Source organism: Natator depressus, chromosome 2 (genome assembly GCF_965152275.1).
Source record: "Natator depressus isolate rNatDep1 chromosome 2, rNatDep2.hap1, whole genome shotgun sequence".
Classification (NCBI taxonomy): domain Eukaryota; kingdom Metazoa; phylum Chordata; order Testudines; family Cheloniidae; genus Natator; species Natator depressus.
The window spans coordinates 178429505-178442058 of NC_134235.1; the positions used below are offsets into that span (position 1 = coordinate 178429505).

Genomic DNA, 12554 nt, shown 5'->3' on the forward strand with positions numbered 1-12554 from the left:
TTCAAACCAAATGGTGGGCAAAGATTTGGGTCTGTTCTTTTTTTTAATTTGAACTCTGAACTCATTCTTTGTTCTCATCGGGGTAAGTCAAAAGAGATCTCCCTTTCTCCATTTCTTTCAGATTGTAAACTCTTCAGAACACGGACTGAGTCCTATCTTTGTACAGAACCTAGCACATTTTGGTCACTACTGCAACACAAATAATAACAATAATTCCAATTGGGAATAAGAAAAATAAGTAGATCAAACTAGGTCTGATTAGATAAGTTAAGCAGAGTGGGCAGATAAATGATGTCCCTTACATCAGAGGGTGTTCCCAGCTAACTGCCCTTTATTTTTTACCTTTGAAAGCTGTGCTAATGCTCTTACCTGGTATAAGGGGTGGGATGTGTATTGCAGGTGTATCTTTTCTCCTGGGTTTTTTCTGTTCCTGATCAGTAAGCTGAGAGACTGAACTCACTTTGCCCACCTGTGGTTTTTTTGCGATGTCACACCTTTTAATTAAATGTTCTGAAAAGTCTGAGAGGATGCCTGCAGGGAACCATACACAATAAATATTACTTAAGCCTCATCTACACTGATAAAAATTGCACCCATCTAACTTAATATACTGAGGGTATGCTTACACTACAGTGGTGCAACTATGGTGCTGGAGCTGGGCCACTGTAGTGCCGTAGTGTAGACACTTGCTACAGTGAGGGAAGAGTATTCTCCATCTATGTAGTTAATCCATCTCCTTAAGAGGCGGTAGCTAGGTCGACGGAAGAATTCTTCTGTCAACCTAGTTGGGTCCACAGGGGGTTCTAGTTGGCTTAACTACATGTCTCAGAGGTGTGAATTTTTCATACATTTCAACACTGAGTGCTTTTGAGAATCCTATTCTCCCTCCCTGCCATAGGTAGGCACACACAGATGTAGGAGAATTGAGGGCAGAAATATTTTTATTCAATTCCTAGTGAATACAAGTAAACCAGGAAACATCAGAGGTTTGTCAGATTTCAGTATTACTAAGCTGTGTTACCTGGTATAGGTGGTGGGGTGTGTAATGCAGGTGTATCTTTTCTCCTTGGCTTTTTCTGGTCCAGCTCACTGTTCTGAGAAGCCTGGATATTTTTACCCTTTCTTGGTTTATTTTTGAGGTCACAATTCTTAATCAACTGTTCTGAAAGGTCATCTGCGTGGGGGAAAAAAAAAAAGAATACCTAGCTGATAGAAAATAATGAATCTCAGAATTAAACAAAGGGCTCGCTTTAATAACAATACTTCCACCCTAGTTGGTTAAAACACAAAGTAAATTCACCTCTGTACAGAAGGCCATCACAAAGGCCTTAATACCACTAAAAACAGGGCATAAGTGAGACTTAAGTGCCCTATGCTGGCCTTAGAGAATTAAACCTCACAGTGAAGAAGGGAAGAATTATACCCATATTATAGAGTGACACAGATGTTAAAGCTAATATTTTCATTCTTAGATGCCATATTTAGACACCTAAATACTAGGACTAATTTTAAGAGGTCCTCTGTAACCACAGCTCCCATTGACTTTGGTGGAGTTACTCTGGATTTGCACCAGTGTATATTGAAGCAGGACTTGACTCATCAGATAGTCTAGGTACATTCTAGACAATTATCCAAATTTCTGGATGCGTAGTCAAGCTCAACAAATTGAGTCTTTTGAGGTTGACCCATCACTAATAATATCACACAAACCAGAGATTTGATTTTTAAATTTGGCTTTGGTTGGGTTTGTCAGCTTTGCTTTTCAGTTGGAAACTTTGCTTAACAAAAGGGGCCTGATTCTGATTTCACTTCCTAGATTTCACACCATCGTACTTCCATGGACTAGTGAAAGGAAGGATGAATGACTTTATAATTAAGGCACTGCACTGGTACTCAGAAGTTTTGGATTCAATGCACAGCTGTGCCACAGACTTCCCATGTGATCTTGAGTAAAATAATTTATTCCTGTGTGCCTCAGTTCCACACCGGTAAAATGGGGATAATAGTGCTTCCTTTCTCCCATCTTTTGTCTGTTTTGTCTATTTAGATGGTAAGTTCTTCAGAAGAGAGACATTTTTTATTTTGTGTTTATAAAGCCCCTACCATAAAAGAACTCTGACCTGGGTTGGGAACTCAGGTGCGTCCAGTGTGAAATCACGCTCAGGACTCAGATATCTTGGTTGTGTGTGAGTAAAGCAGGCTTGCAAAATTATACTTGCCTGGGACAAATAAAATATCATTTGTATTTCATTATTATCACCAGTGTATGGGTAGGCAAGTAGATTTTTGTGCCTGGGTTAGCAAATCTTCATGACAATTTTGGAAGGTTGGAATAAAGTAATGACATGTGAAGCAAAGGCGAATATGCAAAATACAAAAATATGCAAAAGACACATCTATCAAAGTCTTGAAAGCCTCATATTTAGAAGCATGTATGAGCAGAGATGCCTCTGGTACTCCAAGAGCAAAAGTTATGTAAAAAGTCAGCTCTAGAAAGGACATGGATTGACAATAAAGGGAGAAAAAAAGTTCTGTCCAAATATAGGCAAAAGGAATATTTAAAGTCTTTTACTGAAATTGCACATAGAAAGTGGGTGTAGTAAAGGCTCAGATATATCTTAGCTTCCAGTTTATTATTATATAATCGATAAAAGCGCTTCTCTTTCTCTATCACGAAAAGGAACAATGACTCTTTCTCCTTTCCTCTCTTTAATTAATTTCCTTCTCGAGCTTCAGCTAATATTTATGTGCAGGAAAGACACCCTTTGCCTGTCCATCTGGCAACAGATGTGTTACCAGAAGGCACAGTCTATCGGGTTTCACGAGGGCTCAGTTGTACCTCTTGGAAAGAAAAAGCCAATGGACAGTACTTAATGATGTAAAGAAGACACCTCTCTAATTACAAGTCACTGACATCACCATAAAAAGAAAAGGAGTACTTGTGGCACCTTAGAGACTAACATCACCATAATAACACTTACCTAAACGGTTGCAGTGTGAGTCTCGCTTGTCTTCTGGGATATCAAGTGGTTGCACATATTCTGTTGACATCCTTGAAAAGTTTTTTTTTCTTGAAGCTACAAGAACAAAAAGCAGCACATAATAAAACAGATATATTTATATTCTGTCCAATCAGTTCCTTCCAACCAGCCCTGGGAAGTTCCTGTTTTCAAACTGATTTTTGCCATACAGCCACTGCTGGCCTGGCTGTTCTTGGAGTGCTTGTGAGCTGTATGGGCTACAGCTTTCCGCCTTCTGACCCCGACTCCCCACTCCCACTGACGAATGCAAAACTGCAGATTCTAAAGCAACATCTGCCAGCCTGAAAAGGAGCAGGCCAGATGGGAGGGTTTTTAACAGTTAGTTTTGAAGGAATCTATTTAAAGGGGCACAGTCAACTTGAAATCTAATTGTAAGTTAAAAATAGTTCCAGGTTCTATACCAGTCTCTGAGTCCCCCTGCTATTTGTTGTTGGTGTTAGTGTTAATGCTATTTATTCACTTATTTATTTAGAGCAGTGGTTCTCAACTGGGGGTACGTGTACCAGTGTTCCCTCTAATTTTTCTCATCCATGTGCAGAATGAATTTTGTTATGTGCACCAATATGGAGATGATGTGTGGCGAGGGTGGGGCTGAGGAGTTTGGAGTGTGGGAGGGGGCTCAGGGCTGGGGCAGAGGGTTGGGGTGCAGGGGGATGAGGGTTCTGACTGGGGGGTGCTGGCTCTGGGGTGGGGCCGGGGATGAGAGCTTTGGGGTGCAGGCTGCCCGGGGCTGCGGCAGGGAGAGAGAACTCCCCACAGCCCTCTCTCCCCACAACAGCACCTGGGCTGGGGGAGAGGCGTCTTGCCCCGCTGCAGCCCCAGGCTGAGGGGGAAAGGCCTCTCTCCTCACTGCACCACAGCCCCAGGGCTGGGGAGTTGCTGCAGCCTGCATGCCCCAAGCTTCCCCATCTCCACCCCCCACTTCACCCCCTACCTCACCCCATGCCCAAGTGCAGTGTGCATGCCTGCGCGGCCCTTGGTGGCCTCCTGCACAGCCGTGCACGCGCACACCTTAGACGGACCCTAGATGTGTACCCCTGGGGGTACACAGCGGTCTTCCAGGGGGTACATCAACTCATCTCGATATTTGCCTAGTTTCACAACAGGCTACATAAAAAGCACTAGCAAAGTCAGTACAAACTAAAATTTCATACAGACAATGACTTGTTTATACTGCTCTATATACTATACACTGAAATGTAAGTACAATATTTCTATTCAAATTCATTTATTTTATAATTATATGGTAAAAATGTGAATGTAAGCCATTTTTCAGTAATACTGTGCTGTGACCCTTTTTGTATTTTTATGTCTGATTTTGTTAGCAAGCAGTTTTTAAGTGAGGTGTAATGTGGGGGTACAGAAGACAAATCAGACTCCTTAAAGGGATACAGTAGCCTGGAAAGGTTGAGTGCCATTAATTTAAAGCACTCATGCAAGGACCCGAACACCACTGTGGCAGGCACTGTAAATACTTATTATTTTGGGGGGGGGAGGAGGGTTGGTGGTTTTACAACAACATTTTCCTGTTTTTACAAATGATTTTCTCATTCATGTTGCTGCAACAGATCCATACTGACAGGGAAAACTGACTAACAAACAACCTGTACAGGGGAAACAGTGACACTGACCATAGAGCAGGAAGCGCGGTCAAATGCACAAATTAAGCACACTGGAAAAATAAACGAAAAACTGTGTGGTGTTTTGTTTTTTTTGTTTTTGTTGCTTCTCTAATCCCTTTCAGCTATAGCCATTTTAGGTGGTGTTTGTAACCACAATAAAAATGTAGAAAGAAGTGTGACTGTTTCAAATCAATGGGGGGCCATTAACTTTTGGCAGGACAGAACTGGGAAACTGGAAACCATACATAATGATGAGTATGTGACCCATTCAAACTTCGCACTTCTGGAGAGCCCCTGTGTGGCTACTAGTGATGAGGTTGACCCTTTAACCTTTTGAGGTTCGCCCACAGCTAGTCTCAATTTTAGAAAGCTGTAAAATCTTCGCAGGCTGCTTTGTGGCATCACAGACCAATAGGTTACTCTAAAAGAGATGAAGTGTAAATTTTTTCAAAGCATCTAGGTGCGATGGGACTTAGAACGGAAAGCCATGCACAGTTTATCTGCACATAACTGAAGAATTCTAAATGTGCTTTCACAAAGCAATAACATAAAATTCACCCAAGAAGTGAATTATTGAATAATGTTCAAAAATTCTAGACAAGAAAGATGTGAGGATAATTAATTTCCTCTTTGAAATGGAAGCACATATTTTCTGGAGCTCATATTTTAGCATCTTGAATGCAGCTCTTTTTCAGCTGGCCAACATGCTATGACATTCTGCATTCTCTGCTCGATATCAGTCATCTTTTAAGGAAATTATTGTACATGATGGATTAAGACAGATATGTATGTAGAGATAATGGGCCACATTCATCCTTTGTGCAACTCCAGTGATTTCAGCAGAGTTGTAGGAGGGATTAATTTGGCCCAGTGTGAGACATTTTCTGCATGAATGCAGAGTTTTGCATAAGAATTAGGATTGTGCAAGAATTTAGACTGACATTTTTGGGCCGGAAGGGTTACCTAGATTCTCTTCCTTGGGTTAGCAAAGGCTGAAACCGGGCAGGGCTGAGGTGGGTGGGGAGTAGGGCATTCACAGTGCTCTCTTTTAGCTATTAATGAGTTCCAGTTTTGGAGCAGGTTGGCTATTTGTTGCTAATTGTGAAAGCACATGGTATAACATTTTAATGGCTGTCCTTATGGATGGGGAGGATTGGGGAATGGCCGGAGAGACTGAAAAAAACAGTGACTCTGCGTAGATTATTAAAGGCCATCCAGTTCCTCTCGGGATTAGCTCACTAGCTGAGTCATGGCCATGTGATAGTTCGAATCCTTTTGGCCTTCATATGTCCAGGGGATGGAAAGGCAGGTGAAGAATACCTGGAACATCTCACCCGCTAACAGCTTCTTTGGCGTCAGTAAATTGCTAAACAGTCCAAGGCAAACACAGCAAAAATGAGGCAATCCTTTTGACCAGGAATTTGACTCACTGGACGACTTTATTAAAACACCTTAAAGTACATATACAGATGTTCCAGATGCATTCTTTTACCACAAAGAAAACATCTACATTTTCTAAAAAAAACAACAAGAAAACCTCCCCCACCCTCCTGGCAGTAACTGATTAATTGCCAAAATTGAAAGGTTTTAATGCTATACAGGAACTCCTCACTTAATGTTGTCCCAGTTAACATGGTTTTGTTGTTACGTTGATGATCAATTAGGGAACATGCTCGTTTAAAGTTGTGCAATGCTCCCTTATAATGGGAGGACTGGCAGCCCCCCATCAGCTCCCCGTGTAGTAGCCACCCAGCAGGCTATCAATTGCCCGGCAGTTCAGCTGTCCCACCCCCCCACTGCCATGTGCTGCTCCTTCTCTCTGCCTTGGAGCTGCTCCCGGGAGCCTCCTGCTTGCTGTGCTAATGTCAGGGTGTCCCATTGCCCCCCACGTCAACCCCCCACTCCTTTACCCTATCTCCATAGAGTGTGGGGGGAGGGGAATGACAGGGCTCAGGACAGAGGGAGCTTGCTGGCAGCAGCTGCTGTCTCAGCTTGCTGATCTACTTAAAAAGGCAATGTACTTAGAGTGGGGTCAGCTACTTAAAGGGGCAGTGCGCATCTCTCACACACACACACACACACTCGGTGTGTGTCTCTGTCTCTGTCTGCCATGCTGTCTCCCCTCCCTCCATTCGTGCTGCCTTGTAGAGTGTGAGGCTACATTAACAACAATGTGTTAACCCTTGGGGGGCTCAGCCGAGTGCGAGTTCATCATTTAGCAGTAAGGCATCCCCTGGGAAATATTCCACCCTCTGACTTCACCACCTCAACCAAGCTTCACAATCATCATTGCTGTGTACAGTATTAAATTGTTTGTTTAAAACTTATACTGTGTGTGTGTGTGTGTGTGTGTGTGTATATATATATATATATACACACTATAGTCTTTTGTCTGGCGAAAAAAATTTCCGTGGAACCTAACCCCCCCATTTACATTAATTCTGATGGTGAAATTGGATTACTTAACATTGTTTCGCTTAAACTAGCATTTTTCAGGAACATAACTACAACGTTAAGCGAGAAGTTACTCTATTGAAAATCATCTTCCACTGAAGTTTAGTCCAGTTTTCAAGTAGATAAGAGTATTTTACACAGATGGGGCAAAGAAAGCAGTTTTTTAAAATCTAGATTTGGTTTAGCACAGGTTTTAACTTTAGGTCATAGACAGGCTAGGTTTTCGGGTTAGATTCAAGAGAGCTGTTCTTACAGATTTCTGCCTAAATTGATGGGAATCTTGTGAAATTAACACTCCTGGACTAAAATCTCGTGAGGAAAACCTGTCTGTTTGAGATTTTTACCACATCTGAAATGAAATTAAAAAAGATAGGCCTTGGTCACATTTTGATTCTGACGTGGGACTAAAACTGTAGAGGTAACTTTGGATTCATGAAGGAGGGGATGGTGGGTTGTGTGTCAAATATGAAGGGCTCTTTAAATGAAATTTGAAGGTTTGGGGATTTGAGGTTTTATTACTAGCCTATTGCTGCTTTTATTAACGTTATAAGTGTCACCGCATAAAGAAAGCTAAAAGTGCACCTGTACCTCTTAATAACTGATTAGCAGCAGTTACCTTACAAAATAAGTAATAACTAGGTCATTTGGGGCCTAGCTTTTAAAGACAGTCATGCATGATTACATATGCCCAATTGCCTTGCCATCTGCCTGAGTGTACAAACAAAATAATGTTTGTGCACAGTTGTCTGTCTAAGTGGACAACGTGCATATTGAATTCTGCTATTTTTATGCTTAATTGCACAGGCCCACCTTTGAAAATCATGCCCTTAAGTTCCATCACAATTGCATATGCTTAAAACTGGTTGAGACTTTCTTTTACTATAACTGCATGAAGATTAAAAAGTTGCATAAGTAATAAATGACTGTTTAGTTGTCAGATGATACACCAGCAGGGCTATTCTTCGCTATGGGACTACAGTTGCAATTGCTATTAATGTTAACAGAAGCTAACCCCTGCTGAAATTGTAGATGACAATAGACCTCAGTGTTTCACATTAAGGGGACGTGATTTATTACAAATTTCTATTGCAAGCTTTCCATGCATAGGGTAGATTTACAAAATATATGTTGAAGCCTTGCAAGCTTTACCCAGGTGCGCCTTCTAATGGCTCAGTAGCGCACACATCTGTCACACAAGTCCCTGGATGGTCTATTCACCCAGAAGATGGTCTGAGCCCATAAGCAGTGTGGTCAGCAAGAAAAATAAGAACAACACCCTCGCATGCAATCGTTGAAGAGACCTTTGAAACGTTGGCATGGATGGTGCATAAATAATAGCTGTTGAGAAGACTCTTTTGTTATATGGTGGTAAGTAATGTAGGTTAAATATGAATATTTATGCTGCTAGTTAATAAAAAAGTTACCATAGAAATAGTTATAATGCACGGTACTTACATTTCCCCTGGACCCAGTGCACTTAATTAAAAATATACACATCCAATAATTAATGTGAACTTTTGTATAGTATTTTAAAAGGAAAATGCTATTGACTAATAACCCCAAATATTCTTCTTCCAGTTTTAATTATAATGTTCTGAGGCAAGGACCGGGACTGCTTGTTTAGAGGACTGTGTGCCTGTTATTTTCTTGTTTGTTTTTTCCCTTCTTAGCAATCAAATTTCAATAAAAAGAAAAACAGGGTATGAGAGATTAAAGGCCTGGCCCCCTCGTCAGGGGAATAGTGCCTTGGGCCCAATCCTGCTTCCATTGAAGCCAATGGAAAAATCTTCACTGACTTTAATGGGAGCAGAATCAGATCCTCTTATTTTGAGAGGACTGTTTATGTGAGTAAGGGCTGCCAGCTACAGTCTTATATTTAGAGGTAGGATTGCAAGTGTGCAAGAATGTGTTTGTGTGCATGCAAATGAGCAGTGCTTTTCTAGCTGCTCTTGATGCACTACAGAGTTGCACGTGGTAACTATGAATATTTGATAGGGTGTTGCCCAATGGACATAGAAGTGAAGGGCTGCGCTACTTCAGTGGCAGGACGTGAATCAGACGGTGGGCAGGTCTGCACTTAAAAGGCTGCACGGGTGCGGCTGTGCTGTGGTGCTTAAGTGAAGATGCTCCAATGCTGACGGGAGAGCTTCTCCTGTTGGCGTACTTAGGGCTACTCCACACCGGAATCGCTACAGCGGCGCAGCTGTACCAACGTAGCCGTAGCGCTGCTAATGCAGACGCCCTCTCCTCTTGGAGAGTACTCTCCCATTGGCAAAATTACTCCCCAAGTGGCGGTAGCTATGTCAGCGAGGGAGCTTCTCCCACCGACCTAGCGCTGTCCACACTACCGCTTACTTCGGTGTAACTTAAGTCGCTCAGGGATGTGAAAAAGCCACCCTCCTGAGTGACGTAAGTTACACTGAAGTAAACGCTCGTGTGTGCAAACCCTATTCCACCTCCCTGAGAGGTGGTAGCTATGTCAAGGGGAGAAGCCTTCCCACTGTTGCTTGGGGATGTGGATTTTTCTGTAGTGTAGACCTGGCCTGTGACTTCAAGAATCACAAGCTGGTGCTTCTTCACACCAAGGGGGAAATAAGCTGTGCCAGCCTTTTTGCTCGTGCTTCCCCTTCTCTGTCGACTCTGAGGTGGGGTAGGCAGACTTCCAACCCCTGCCTGCCTGTTGGCAGCTTCTCTCCCCTGCCCCCAATCCTTTGGAGGCTCTTACAATGTGGATCACGCACCTGGGAGAGTGGGGAATCGCCTTAGTCCCCTCTATGGGAAAGCAAGAGGCCTTACGACTGAGCCCTAAAAAAGAGCCAGAGGCTCAGTTCATTCCTATTTTGCACCTAGTGCAGCTATTTACATTTGTGCAAAGTGGGTGTAAAATGCTACCATTCTGGTACAATAGTGTTTTACGCCTACTACGCACTCACTTAGCACAGCTGAAAATGACTATTCCAGGAGCAAGACCGTGGAGAATGGTCCATTCTCCTCTGATCAGAAGTCAAGAGTTGATTTCATTACTAGAGAGTGGGCTCTTTCTTCTATACCCCGATTATATTCTGCCACCTGCACAAGTAAGTCCTCTGGTAGGTTTTTGAATTAAGCACATTAAGATTAGAAAATGTATGCCACACACAAGGAGACTGACAGTTTTTTTTTCAAGTGGTCTCAAAGTGAAATTCTTCACTGGCAGTTTGATCACTATAGTTTTATACCACCTCATCAGAGTAACTTGCCTTTACTTGAGCCCTGATAGCATTATACAAAGTTTCTACTCCAGAGTTAAAAGTCTCATTTAACCCTAGGTGGTTGTTTCCAAAAATTCCCACCAGGGTAGTCTGAATTTGTTTTTATAAAGCAGCCTCAAAATGTACCATGTCTATGATACATAATGCCGCATGTGTTTAAAACCCGGACTGTGCATTCTTTGTCTACCCAGACCTCTGACAAATAACTCTGTGTGTTGCACCGAGCTCACAAAATTGATTTTGAACAGTCTGCCAAGTCCCTGGAGAGACTCATACACGGGGATTTGGATCAGGCCCTGTAGTAGCAGAAGCTAAACTTGAATTAATGGATCAAAAGCAGAGTAAAATGTCTGAGTTTCTGTCCAAAAAAGTTGCTGTACTTGGAGATTACTGAACATGCCTGATTAATTCCCCGAGGAGCAAGACATACCCGACACATGCCATTTCTTTTTAGTTGGACAAAATGCTAATAATCTTTCATATTCTGACAATTTGTCCATGAAATAATGCAATTAAAATAAACTGACACATTTGCCTCCATAGCACTTCATCCGCCATCCCAGCTTTCCCGTTCACCGCTCAGTCTACCTCCAACTTTCCCCATATGGTATCCTATGTTTACTTCTTCTAAATCGACCCCGTGGAGTACCTGGAGTCCTGAACTTCACTGCGAGCTCAGCATCGGTATAGATAATACAGTCTACAGAAGTGCAACTAGAAAATATCAAATGACTGTAACTAACTTGATCCTGGTGACTACAGACTAACACGGCTGCTGCTCTGAAACCTGGCAAAAAAAAAATAGTTACTCAAGCAAAGGTAAAGTGCATGTGTGCAGACGTACTTACCGACCGGTGAAAGGCTCTGGGATGGGTGTGATACAGGGTCAGCACTCACTGAAGAAGGAACTTTCTTCACTGCGGCTGCTGTGTGCTCCTGCCCTCCTTATCTAGGGAGCAGCCGGGGCTGTTGCTATGGTAATGCTTTGTTTCAAGGGTACTCTGGGGAGAAAGGAAAAAAAAGAATAACCTTTAGCCTGTGCACTTAACAGATTTTTGATGATGTGATGGTTGCTGCTGTTTTTTTTTTTTTAATTGGAACGAAGGGAAAAATAATTATACAGAAATTAAAAAAAAAAACGTTTACGGTTAAACAACCTTTTATACCAGAGATCAAAGAAAATGATCCAAACATTTTGATGGAGGAATGAAAGGAATGAAACAGGGGATGGTAAATCTTAAAGTGTACCAACGGGAGACAAAATCAGAGAGACAGCAGCTGTGGCAAGAGTCACTGAGGAAGCAGACGAGAGAGCGCTAGACTGTTGTTTGGTGTCATACAGAGCTGTGCAGTGGATGGAAAAAGGCACGAGGAGGCAGGCCCATAAACATTAAGTCTCCAGCAGTGAGGTTTAGCTGAGGACTGCGGTGTTTGTGTGCATATGTGGCCTTGACTCATTACACAAGCTTGACACACTGATGTCATTTAGGGGGTCAGGCAGGGAGTCTTCTGTGGCTGCTGTATACTTGCCAGCAGTGCCCAGTCTTTGCTATTTTAGCCCATTGCGTTAGATGGGACTGTTATTTGGAAGGAGGAAAAATATATAAACATGCCTGATCTTTGGAAAATCAGGACGAAGCACTCTGTTCAGTTGACGGTATTATGAATCGCACCCTTTTTAGCATTCATCCCCATATGAAAAAGTCTTCCCCCAGCTCCTTTCATTAAAACGTTCTATAAAACTGGGACTGGTGACAGTTGGTTTGTCACACTTGGACTGTCATTCCCATGCTGTCACTATGGCATTGCAACATATGGTTTAAATTAGTCTTGTTTTCTTTCATACAATAGAAAGCGAGTGTGCCAAGGGCCCAAACACGTTCGGTGCTAGCTCCCAGTCCCGGGATTTGCTGAGCACCCTCATCGTCTGTGAAATTCAAGTCCAGTCCCTCAAGGTGTTGAACACTTTTGATTCTCTAAGGGCCTCTTTCTGTACCCATTGAGATGAGATTTCCTAGTGACTTCACTGGGAGAGATGGGCATTTATCCCAGGACTATGCAGGGTGAACATTTTCAAAAGTGCCTAAGTGACTTAGGATCCCTAAGTCCCATTTTTCAGAAGTGGGTTAGGCACTCGGGATCCCAAGTCTCACGGAAAGTTAATGGGACTTAAACGCCCAAGTCAC

General features: G+C 42.6%; 1 protein-coding gene across 1 annotated transcript in view; it reads right to left on the bottom strand.

The window, feature by feature from the left end:
* The window catches only part of PPP1R17 (protein phosphatase 1 regulatory subunit 17), a 39487-nt gene extending 27827 nt beyond the window's left edge, over positions 1 to 11660 (bottom strand). The window contains exons 1-5 of the mRNA XM_074945385.1: positions 11526 to 11660; positions 11217 to 11369; positions 2982 to 3077; positions 1022 to 1174; positions 370 to 531 (exon numbers count right to left, since the gene is read on the bottom strand). Coding sequence (XP_074801486.1) covers positions 370 to 531; positions 1022 to 1174; positions 2982 to 3051 — 385 coding nt within the window. The 5' untranslated portion in view covers positions 3052 to 3077; positions 11217 to 11369; positions 11526 to 11660. The remainder of the gene's footprint in view (positions 1 to 369; positions 532 to 1021; positions 1175 to 2981; positions 3078 to 11216; positions 11370 to 11525) is intronic.
* Positions 11661 to 12554: the final 894 nt, after the last annotated feature.